Source organism: Miscanthus floridulus, chromosome 18, assembly GCF_019320115.1.
Source record: "Miscanthus floridulus cultivar M001 chromosome 18, ASM1932011v1, whole genome shotgun sequence".
Taxonomy (NCBI): Eukaryota; Viridiplantae; Streptophyta; class Magnoliopsida; order Poales; family Poaceae; genus Miscanthus; species Miscanthus floridulus.
The window spans coordinates 136521953-136534597 of record NC_089597.1 but is presented as its reverse complement, the minus strand read 5'-3'; the positions used below and the strand labels follow the sequence as shown (position 1 = coordinate 136534597).

The window sequence follows — 12645 nt, the reverse complement described above, 5'->3', positions numbered from 1 at the left end:
TAGTCCCGGTTGGTAGCTCCAACCGGGACTAAAGGTCCCCTGCAACAAAAGCCTGCCGCAGTAGCCGTTGGGTAGGGACCTTTAGTCCCGATTAAAGCTACCAACCGAGACTAAAGGTTTCTCTAGTCCTGGGCGCAAAAAATACGGGGACTAAATCTAAATTTCAAAGTGGATCAAACGTCGTTTATCTACTGGTGTGATGATATATATGATTTCATATATATATATCGAACTGCTGATTGTTTAATTTCTAGGTAAGACCGGCCTAATAATTTAGTCGGGTATGTATCACTGACATGTCATGTGTATCCATGCATCACCAAATTGAATGGTTCGTTCTATGAAGAAGAATTGCAAGCAAGCAGCTATTTGTTGCCGCCGTGCTGCTGGTGATGATGCTGGTCGTCGTGCCTGGCCTTCTGCTCCACCTCCGACAGCAGCTCCTGCTGGTCCGTATCGGATGATCTGTGGTCGAGCCAGGCGATGATGTCTTGGAAAACTGCGTGGATGTTGTCGGGCGACTCGCCGGAGGTGAGGGCGTGCCACATGCCCGGGTATAGCTTGAGCGTCTTGTCATGGCTCGCCGCCGATCGATACAGCAGCTCGCTCACCGACGGGTCCGTCACCTTGTCTGCCCCTCCGTGTACGATCAGGAACGGCAACGACACCTACACGTACGCAACATATATAAATTATTGAACAAGCCAATATTCATTAAGCAGAAGAAGAGTTTTACAAATTAAAGCTGGGACGGTAATTTGTGATTACTGAGCCAAACACCGACAAAGCTCACACAGTTGTGATTACAGAAGCATGATGTTAGTATGATTATAAAAGCATGATGTCAGTATGTCAGAGTTTTACAAAAGCATGATGCCCGGGAACGCAACATATATAAATTCATTCAACAAATCAGTATATAGCCATAGGTTGTTACTACTATCAGCGTATCATCATCTCTTACCAGCCATACATGCACCCAGTTATTCCTAATGTTTGAGTGGAGACAATGTGCCGCAAGTTTTGACTAGGAGAAGATAGGGACAAGTCCCAATCTAACTTTTTGAGTGGAGACAGGACAAAAACAAACACACACACTGACACACAACAAAGGGGGTGTATCAAGTCACTCCTAATTAAACGACTTCAGTATGAAAACCGCCAAACCAATAACAACTTGCGACTTCACATTCAAGTAATCCTAAGCCAACTCAGTCAAAGCATCGACCCAACTAAGGTCCTGTTTGGTGAAGCTCTAGCTCCTCCATGCACTGCAGTTTTTATCTCTCCTCTCAAAATAAAGTATGAGCTAGTAAAGCCACTAATTTCCTTCTTCGGGGAGCCATGCCAAAAGAGGCCTAAAGTCGCTCAATGGCACAACTAAACCACTTGGTCTAGACACCGAAACACCATTGAACTAGACAACGACTCTATTTGGACTGACTCACATAGCACCCAACTAGCGAAGACTACCGCTCGGTTCTTTGAGAAAGAACAACTTAAAAAAAACGCTAGAGGTACGCTAGAATCAAGAAAAAGCTACCAAACCAGGAAGCATAAGGAAGATAGCCTTGAGCCATGGTGTCGAGTTCGACGACAACCTCGACATATAAATAGAAGCTCTAGCTCTCGAAAAATATTAACTCCATCGAGTGCCCGATGAATCACACGTACATGTGGCTTCATGTCGATAATGCCTTCAAGTTCACGACGCATATAGCACTGTCATTGCCAACCCAAGGATTATTGGTCGAGTTCTCAAGCGCCACTAAGGAGACACCTTCAATAAGGTCTACGATGCCCATACGCGCCACCGCCAAGGCTCGAGCCCAACCTCCATCGAATCGCTAGGGGAAGGCACCCCAACCAAGCACAACATATATAGCTTAGGCACTGTGGACACCGGTGTCGGTGTGGCTACCACCATGGCACATGCTGCATGATGCAGCAGAGAAATATGGAGATGGGGAAGGAGGGGTTGGGAGAGGGGAGAGGAGCAAGATAGCCTATCACTTCCCTTCTCGCTGCTCGATAGACATTTTGCAAGCATTTTTAGTGGCGATGGAGACATGAAGAGTGGTAAGCGGGGGATAGGGCAAGGGAGCTGCCCCATGTCGTCCGTCTTGGATAACATTGGGGGCGAGAGAGTCACTATTATCACATTGAGATAATCATATATCACTCATAGTAAAAATATACAATATAACATGGGAGTATTTATTTTTTAATGTAAATGTAATTTTATATTTTTGTATAAAAATATAAAAAGTATTGATGAATGGAATCAAAATATAGCTGGTAATATTTGGACAAATGTTAATATATACTACCTTGGTCCGGAAAGGAATGCAATTGTTTGCATTGACTCGGTACTATGTGAGAATTGCATATTTTTCGGATGCAGGTATATCATAGGGTTTCAATATGGCGACCAATATAATTCCAATATCTGATCTCAATCCTAAGTTTGTTTAGGATTTCTTTTAGGCAATGTTTTATGATTTGGACATCTATTTTTTTCATAATAAGTAGTATATAACACTCTTCCTATTGCAAGCCATATTGGTAGTCAATATTGATATTGGAGACTGTCGTGTCTGATGGGGTAGTATTGTACTAGTGTATTCGAGTGCAGTGATAATTTGTGGACTAATCTCCTTGACTGGTCAAAGAAGCAACTAATCGAACAGTGACGTTCTTTATTATATTAGTAGTAAACACGTCGGTGGTTTAACGAACCACTAATTTAATTTAATTTAGTTAAATTAGTATTGGTCTATTGGATGCAGGAAAGTGTTGAATAGGTTGGTAGATCTCCATCCACATCTATCGTGAATCACATTAATATTGTGGGAAGCAAGATGACGACGAAGGGTCACCCGGCTGGCCCCATGTGATCGATCGATTTGTACAGCTAGGGAAAAGAAAAAAAGAAATTGAAGACAAGGAAGATGAATCTGACCTGGTGTAGGAGGTTCTGCTCGAGGTCCAAGCTGACCTTGAGCAGCTCGTATGCGGTCTTGAGCCTGGGCTTGTCCTTGTAGCAGTAAGGGTTGCCCCGGATCTCGTCCCTCTTCTCCTGCGTCTTGTAGGCGGCGTCGATCACGTCGTTGCTCGGCACGATCTTCCACGTCGGGATGATGGAGGTCATGGCCCTGAGGATGTTCACCACCAGCGGGTGCGGCCGCATGTCGTCGGCGATCTTGCACATGGGCGCCACCAGCACGGCGCCGCTCCAGAACTCGGGCCGCCTGAGGTGGAGGAGGAGAGCCACGGCGCCGCCCATGGACTCCCCGAGCAGGAACCGCGGCTTGCTGTCGTCCTTTGACTGCGACTGCGACCGCCGCACCACGGAGGTGAAGTAGTCGTCGCAGTCCCGGACCAGCAACTCGAAATCCGGCACGTAGCCCTGCAGCCCGTCGGAGCGGCCGTGGCCCTCGTAGTCCAGCCCGTACACGGCGTAGCCCACACGCGCCAGGCGCTCGCCGGTGCCGCGCATCGTCACCCCGCACTCCACGGCGTAGCCATGGCAGAGGAAGACGAGCGCCTTTGGTGTCCTCCTCTTGCCAGGCAGCCATGTGCATGCGAAGAGGCTCATCCCCCGCGAGTTCCTTACGTACTCCTACCATAGGATATACCAAGTATCAAGTTGTAGACTATCTAGATCCGTGAATCATGGATGGATGGATGGGGTCGGACGGAGGTTACCAATTCAATACCTACCTCTTTGTACTCGTGGTCCAGGAGCACCTCGCCGCCGTTGCTGCTGCTGCTGCTCCTCATCACGGTCCCGCCGCTGCCGCCGCTGTGCCGCCTGCCGGAGAAGGATTGAAGGATGATTCAACTCTTCAACTGCTTTCAGGGCAGGGAAGACGAAACAGAGGAGAGTTGACTCTATGCAGGATTATATTGTTCAAACTCAGTATGCGCGCACAAGATTTTTATTTATGTATGTAGCACCTAGCGAGCGTATGATGAATGAATGAATGGGCGATCTCCATTCAACAAGAGCAGCAGTCCAACAGATGAAGGAGACCTCTCAACCAACAGAAAGCCAAGCCAAAAAAAAAGGACTGGGTCCAACACTTAATACATACAAAGTTCCATCTATATCCATCCATCTTGCTGATGCATTTTATTTAACGACCTTGATGGTAGCCTGTGACATTACGAGAGTCTCACATATGTCAACACCATCGACTGTCCACAGATGGATGTCATCTTCTCATACACTTATTACACCCAACTAAGTAACTACAAGTCAGCCCTCACATCAACAAATTAAATGTCAAATCTAGTAACTACATCTGGTTTACTATCGTCTGCCTTTACAAGATGGTATATTACAAATTATCTCTAACAAATAAAAATATGTATTACCATCTACTCAATGTTTTTTTTTTGGCTAACAACATTGTTCTTGTAACCCACTGTTGGATCCAAGCTGGGAAATTGATGGTATACCCTCTCATTCAACCATTTGATGATGTCTGAAAACACAATATCAATGTTCTGCTTGGGTTCTCCTGAAGTCAAAGCATGGCACATCCCAGGGGTACAGCTTCAATGTCTTGCCCTTGCTCTTCGCTAATGTATATAGTGTCTCGCTTACTGTGGGGTCAGTTACAGCATCGTCACCACCATGGACTATGATGAATGGTAGAGTAACCTATTCTGAATGAAGACACGAACATAGAAACACAAACACGCATTATTGTTTCAATGACAGAATGCAACATACAACATCCATGCAAAATCTAGTTTTATTAACTGATGGATGATATCTTATACAATGATGCAAAATCAGTTGTGGCCACACATGATTTAATTTTCACATTTCTTCCAAACTATTTAGTATCTTTTTGTTCATTTATAACTTTGTAGTGCTTTTCCACGTACAAATAATACGTGCGCATGTGTAGTCCACATGAATCTTTACAATGTTTGTGAAAGCAAGCGTTGTTGTTTTTTGCACATTTACATCATCAAGAACAAACTAAACTCTATGATTATTAAACTACATGTTCAGAAGAAGGCAAATTTTGCTCAAGGACACCGTTCTTATATGGTATTTGTTGATACACACCACCCCTTGAATTTGCCCAGTATATACCATTATGAAAAAGCATGCATTTTTAATCAGTTGACACTACAGCCATTAAAATAATTATTCATCCAAAATGTCTAGCGCTCAAAATTCGTTAGGTTGGATGCACACAAAACCTCTCATGCCATTTTTTTTATCCCCAAGAGTGTTGTAAGAATAAACACAATGATAACTTTCCTCATACCTTATCAAGATTGCTTTCAATATCCAAGCTTGCCATGAAAATTTCATAACCAGTCTTTAGCCTAGGCTTTCCTTTGTAGCAATAATGATTGTCTCTTACCTAATAATAAATAATGGTATTAACAAGTAGCACAAAAAATGTTTTCATTGAAACATATTAGCTTTTAGGATTGAGTCATCCTATCTTTTATCATACCTCTTTACGCCACTCCTCGCTTTTAATTGCCCTATCTATGATATCTTGGTTAGGAATGATTCTCCATGTAGGGATCACATTGCTGAGCTTTCTTAAAATTGAAATCACAATGGGGTGAGGCTTCATATCTTCTACTATCTATATGAATGTTAGCATCAATAATCAATATTATAATCAAACTTACAATATATTATAGTGTGCTCTGCCGAACAACTATAGGCAACTTATCAACAAACATGCCAACGCACCTAAAGGAAATTGAAAAAAAAAGACAAATTGTTGGGAAGTAACCTTGCACATTGGAGCAACCAAAATGGCCCCATCCCAAAAGGTAGGTTCCTTTCTATGAAGCGTAAGTACAATTGCTCCCCCCATGGACTCTCCAATCAAGAATCACTTTTGTTTCTTATACTCTTCTTTCTCTATATAAGGGGATTAGACTATTAGTTTGTAAAAATGTTACATCAAGTCTAATAATAGACTGATAGGAATTTCATATACATTTTTTAGTTTTTTCTTAAAGCAAGTGGTCATTTTTTAAGAGAAAATAAATGGCTTCTTATGAATGTGAGTAAAAAAGTGTGACATAACAGGTCACTTGTATTAATTTTGTAAAACATACCACAGACACTTGCAAAGTACTTAGAGCGATCAACCACAATATCATCAAAACTACTAATATATCCTTGAAGTCCAGAAGACTTTCCATGGCCTTCATAGTCCATTCCATGTACTACAAATCTAGCCTGTGCCAACCTTGTACATGTGCCTAAAAGTAACAACCCCAATATATATAAGCTAATCATGAGAATTTTTAAATATTTATGCTACATATGTTAAACTATAATTATATTACCCTAATATGACATTAAGAGTTTATGGGGATTTGGGGATTTTTTTATTCATGTTTCTACCATAGTTAGTCTAAACTCATCACTATTCATTCACGATCAAGATACAATTCATGTTTTTACCACAGTTAGTCTAATCTCATCACTATTCACTCAAGATCAAGATGCAATGATATTGTTATAATTTTAAGTAAAGGTGCACATGGAATTCACCAAATTATAATATTTACCTCTCATTCAAATACTGCATTCCATGGCATATCCTAAAAAAGGTAGCAAGAAATAAAATACATATGTAACCAAATTGGCAACTTCACTTGGATTGGAAAATTAAAAAACATCACATTAGTAACCTAGTTACCATGGCATAGAAAGATCAGGGCTTTTGGTTCAGAGTTCAAAGGTCTCCATTGGCATGTGAAGAGATTAATTCCTTGTGCATTCAATACATATTCCTAGAACACAAAAATCCAAATGGATAATATTGAGAGGAAACATGGTATGAGCTTTAATATGAATGGCTCTTCATATCGGCTTGAAAAGTAGAAACATAAATCAAAGTATAAATTATAAGAATAAACAAAACAAATTGACCTCATCATACTTGATATCAGCGTTATCCATTTGCTCTAGAATGGAAGTGACAACACCAAGGAACAAATCTGTACACATGCAACTTATATATTTAGGAATGGACAAAGAGAAGCGGGTATGAGGTACCCCATTGTGAGGATAGTTTAATTTGAAGGTAAGTAGTTTTGTGTGGTGGTGTTTTTATGCATGCATGGAAACATGAATTGTGTGGTAGAGGCTTAGTTATATTTATGCGGTCTAAGTTTAGCCAAAAAATTATCTTTTCCATAAGCTCATTTTGAAATTTTATTCTATGGATTAGCATGTTCAAACTACCGGATAATCATTTTTGTACTTATAGCTAGAGTATGGTTTTATTTTGCTACACAAGAGATCGATTAGTGGTTCACATCAAGAATATTCTTTTTCATTTTGTAGTTAAATCAAATCTCTAAGAATTTTAGAATGGTCTGAGACCAAGAAGTCACTCATGCCTATCTAACATGCTAACTAAGTTTCCATGCATACACTCAGGGGTCACCCTTTGTCTGTGAGGAAATTACTAAGCCTAAGTTGTTGTTCTTTTCATTCACAAAGTGGCTAATAAGTTACCAAGTGTGAAGGTTGAGCTTATCACAAAGGTTGTGTTTTCCTAGCCTCTATCCCCATCTATTTGAGAAAAATCCTTATTTGAGATTAAAAAAGATGAACTTCGTCTTTCTTTGGCCCTAGAAATTTCATTCTTTCTCATTGACACTAGACTTATCTTTCGTTCCTTATTCGACACTTTTGTCACTTCTATTTACTTCTTCCATTAAATGACCCTGTGGATCGTGGTGGAAAGACAATACAACTCCATCCACAAAAAAAACACCTGACATTGAATCATAGCGTAAAATCAGCAAGCATTCATGACTAGGTAGGTGGGTCAAGATTGGTGATCATATGACGTTGTCTTGGGCCCGTGGGCACACCGCCTCGGTGGAACCAGTGCTACTTCATCGCATTGAGGCTTAACATGTGGCTTAGGAGGTGCCTCATGCTGGCTCCACGCTCCGATAGTGTGACAGGGTATCATCGGGCATGGCAATAGGCGTTGGAGGTTTTGCAATGTCAGAATGCTACCATGTGTAGGATCTAAGTAACTGGCTAGAGGGGTGAACAAACGGTGACCACTAAAAATTCATAGCACTAGGAAAAAATAATTAGTAACACAAAAGGCCTAACACACTACTTTCACTATGTCAGGTGAAGGTTTGAAATGTAGGGTGACAAACAACAAATCAAGTCTAGGAATGTAACGGTGCAAAGTAAAACCTGAATGAAACTTGAGATCAAGAGATCGCCACAATGGAGACACTACTTTTTCCCATGGTATTGATGACTTGTTGACCATCACTGATCCATGTTGAGGTGGGTTCAATGTTCACTAATTCTCTATCAAGTCTTCACTTGATCTCTAAGCCAGATAGAACATGAGAATCACTCCACACCTCCTTTCTGGTAGAGTTTCCCTTCACCTCCTCTAGTGGCGTGAGCACAAAACCCCTTATAATTAATCTTTTGGAGCACCAACACAATATCTTCTTATTGTGCTTCAATGGAACCATGAGCTCCAAGCCATCTATGAGGCATTGACCTCCAAGAGTAACAAGATAATGATGGTTGTTTGAAGTCTCTAGTGCCATAGAGAGCAAGCAAGGCTGCAATCGATGAACCAATAAGGCCATGTGAAGTTGTGAAGTGGATCACATCATTCAAGAAATCAAACCAAGTGTTGATTTGATATGATGATCAAGTGGATTGGAGAGTGATGGAGGAGCTTCATGCTATGGGCAATGGTTAGGGTAGCGTGGTTGGCTACATTGATGGATGACCATTGTTCATCATTTAATGAAGATGGAGGTTGTATGCCTTTGTGGCATCACTAACAAAGGAGATGGAATGGAATGCACAAGGTAAGGGTATATTTGTAGGACATTTTAATTTCACCAGTCAAAGGTTGAGTAGAGAAGTGCTTGACAGATTTAGGATACATAGTCGTACTATCAAGAGGAGCATTTATGTGATCTAAACGGTTATCTAGTGCCACTAGGTGATATCTAATTGTGAACCATTTATACCAAGTGACATGAAAATGAGCAAGTGCAAATCCTTTGAAAATGCTAGCTTAGGGCCAAAGAGGTTGTTTTCATGTTGGACAACATGTGGAAGTTAGCAAGTTTGAAAGAGGGTTTGAAACAAGGCATAGAGAGTTATGTCTCTGCACCAGAAATGTTCGATGTTCTCCTACAGAGAGCATCGGAGGATAGGCTTGCCATTGAGGCAGCACCAAAAAAATTCAGGTGGTCTCTCGGCGGTCAGCTCTAGAATATGGCTTGGCATGCATGGCTGTTTGAATGAGGCACCAGAAATCAAGGTGTAGGGCACTAAACTTTTCTGGTGCAAAGAAATATTTACTAGTGGCATCAACCGAGTGTGCTTGGCACCATTGGAATTCTCTGGTAGTGGAGCTAAGGGCGCATAGGAGTATGTAGGCACTGAGGGGCCACTGACTACATGGTAGTCACCAAATATTTTTGGTGTGCATCGGGAAGGGTGCATGAAAGAAACATTATCCCAATGGTCAAGTGACCATTTGAATATGTTCATTGGATGTGCCAGTCCATTTCTCTGATGCAAGTTCTCTGGTGCGCACCAAAGTTTTCGATGCTATCACAAAAAGTGGGGATTGTCTCCAATGGCTAGTTTGGCTTGATAGGCTCTATATATAGATGGGTTGGGCAACCATTTTGTGTTTGCTAGTGCCCAAGGGTCCATCTCCCATATATTAGAGCCAAATAGAAGCCCTGCTCACTTGTGCTTAGATGGATTATTGTAAACGATGTGAGATTGGAGTGATCTCGTGCATTTGCTTGAGACCGATGTATATCATCTAGTTGCACTAGGGGCTAGTTAGCAAGATTGAGAGCATGTTACTCTTGGAGGTCGCCACCTCCTAGATAGCTTGGTCCCAAGAGGCTCCGTCGAAGAACGCAAGAACTTGTGTGGTGTGTTGACGGTTGTTAACATCAATTATAAAGCATCAACATATCCTACATATATACTTAATTACATCACCAAACATAGGTCTAGGGGTTTAAACTAATAAATTCCATGAGTTTTAGTGAATCTATGTTTGCAGGAGGATTTCATCAGAAAATCGTCAAGGAGGGCCTATTCGTCAAAGCAAATCACGTTTATCTACGATGAAACCGACTTGGAAAGACTCTAGAAGATTCCAAAGAGCAAACCATCGAAGATGGGGCCCACCTGTCACTGTGATAAATTGGTCGGCCCCACCTATAGGCCGGATGGCCTATGGGGCCCACCAGTCAGCCCCCGCTTTGTATGTCAGTTCTCCACCTCCTCCTAGATTGCATCTATGTTGTTCTTTTAAGTCGGTTTGATCCAAGGGTTCAAAATTGATGCTACCCCTATATATACAACCATGTACCCCCTCCAACAGAGTCATCCTGAAACCCTAATTCATATCCTCCTCAGAGCCAGCGATCAAGAGAAGATTAGTCCTCTATAGGATTTAGTCTTATAAATAATAGTGAGATAGAGAGTGAGAGAAGAGTTTGGAGGAGGTGTCGGCCTATCGGTGTTGTCTCTCTACGGCTTGTACCTTGGCAGATGCAAGTTCTATCTGAGCTTGCCTCTGAGATTTCTCTAGTAATCAACTTCTGATTAAAGTAAGCATCTTGTTTATATTGTTCATTAGGATTGCAACTCTTTTGAGTGCCTTATTTCTGTTCTAGAAGGAGTAAAGTATTAATCATAAGTGTAAGCGTGGTGCTTAGACTTGAGTTAATCGTGGATGCACCCTACATTCTGGATCGATGCTAGCTCACGAGGGTGACTCTTATAGCCTTGTTATATCCTTTGTAGTCCACCTCCCGTCTATTGGCTAAGTACGACCCGGTTACGAAGCAAAGCATCCACTGCTAGTGTTTTTCTCTAGTAATGTCCCTAGCTAAATAGTAGAAGACATAGCTTACAGAAGTCAGAACAAGAGAACCTTAGTTATCCTCTCTACGCTCATATTTATTCTAACCTTGTTGCTACCCCTAGTTAAGTTAGACCATAGTTAGTCTCACACATTTCCCTATGAATATGATACTTGGAATACTTCTATGTGAAAGCTACAGTGGTATCCGTGCATTTGTGGATTTATCTGTGTGCGTTAATAAATACCAACAATCTTTTTGGCACCGTAGCTAGGGAAATTGTTGCTGAATTAACTACGAACCTTGCTTAGCTTTTTTATCTTTTGTTTTAATTTTTCCTTTAGCATGGATAACACACCTATATATCAATATGCTAAACCTATGAGCGCACGCCTAGAGCCACCAAAATCTATAGAGCCTATCCTAACACCTGGTTATGAGTTGTGCCTGTGTTTAATAAAACTAATTCAGGAACCATCCTTCTCGGGAGAATGCAGTGAAAACCCATACTCACACCTACAGGAGTTTGAGCAGACCTATGCATACTTGCGTATCGCTGGCATGTCTGATGAAACCTTAAGATGGAAGTTGTTTTCGTTTTCTTTAATGGAAAGAGCTAAACAATGGTATAATCTAACCGTATGAAGTATGCAAGTTGATTGGGAAACATTATGCTCTAAATTTTATTTACGTTTCTTTCCCATCTCTATAGTGGTTAGCCTTGGAAAGAGGTTCTAAATTTTAGACAACTAGAATAAGAATCTCTTGGCACATCATGGAAACGTATTAATAGTCTTATCACCACTGGCCTAGACCTTTCTATTTTAGACCCGATGCTCCTTCAACATTTTGATATGGGTCTTAGCGAGGATTCTGCACAATCCCTTTATCAAGCCTCTAAAGGAGCTTTCCTTCATTTGACTGTTAGTGAAGCAAGATCTATGCTTGATAGAATTAGTGGAAAGACTCCCTACACTAGCATTCATAATGAACTCCACGAGGAAGAGAAGGAATCATCTTCTGAACAAGAAGAGGAAGTTTTGATAGCCAAAACACAACCACTCCAATCCAAAGATTTAGCTATCAATCTGGAACCATCAATTCCCCAAAATCCAAATCCTCCAAAGAAAGAAGTTCAACCTTTTGAAATTTCTTAGGAGGATGATCTTTTTTATGCTAGTTTTAGGAAAAGCTTAAACTTCTAGTTCCACAAGAGACCTTCGAGCAAATATAATTCAATTCCTCTCAAGAAGGGATCTCTTAGAAAGCATCATTATTCCCATGTAGGACATTGGGAAGAATTCAAGGATGACATGTCTAGTGAACCCATAGAAGGAGAGCCAAGTCATTTAGAAGCAATTCCTATCTTCTCCCCTTCTATACCCATATTAAATGTCTCATTCAAACCCATCCTTGACCCTGATGATTCCTCTTATGCTCTTTCTCCTAAAACTCATGATGATCCTAGAAATACACCAAGACACCTAAAGCATAGGAGTCATGAAGGCCACAAGGAAGACCAAAAAGAGCAACAATAATGACTGAAGGTTATTAAGAACTTATGTGTCGTTGCCATTGAATGGATGCACAAGGCCTTGGACAAGATCAACCCGAGAGTCACCAATCTAAGGAAAATTTTGGACAATAAAATGACCAATGAATGCCATAGGCATGGAATGATGGAGACAATGTTTCTGCCTATAGACATTCATGAAGAAAAAACCTTGGAGTCTAAAAAGGAAG

At 41.2% G+C, this 12645-nt stretch overlaps 1 protein-coding gene and 1 pseudogene across 1 annotated transcript; both read right to left on the bottom strand.

Moving 5' to 3' along the window:
* Positions 1-286: 286 nt before the first annotated feature.
* On the bottom strand, positions 287-4010 carry LOC136521162 (caffeoylshikimate esterase-like). The gene is made up of 3 exons (XM_066514862.1): positions 3724-4010; positions 2963-3622; positions 287-668 (listed from the first exon to the last, which is right to left on the bottom strand). The coding sequence occupies exons 1-3, from the start codon at positions 3781-3783 to the stop codon at positions 366-368; spliced, it is 1023 nt and encodes a 340-aa protein (XP_066370959.1). The 5' UTR covers positions 3784-4010; the 3' UTR covers positions 287-365.
* A 113-nt stretch (positions 4011-4123) lies between these two features.
* LOC136521163 (caffeoylshikimate esterase-like) lies at positions 4124-7010 on the bottom strand (annotated as a pseudogene).
* Between the last annotated feature and the right edge of the window lie 5635 nt (positions 7011-12645).

Bases quoted from the DNA above. Each gene is read 5' to 3' on its own strand.
- LOC136521162 (XM_066514862.1), bottom strand. From the start codon at position 3,783: ATGAGGAGCAGCAGCAGCAGCAACGGCGGCGAGGTGCTCCTGGACCAC. The intron at 3,623-3,723 runs GTAGGTATTGAA...ATCCTATGGTAG, and splicing joins TGGACCACGAGTACAAAGAG to GAGTACGTAAGGAACTCGCG. The intron at 669-2,962 runs GTCAGATTCATC...GCGTACGTGTAG, and splicing joins AGCAGAACCTCCTACACCAG to GTGTCGTTGCCGTTCCTGAT.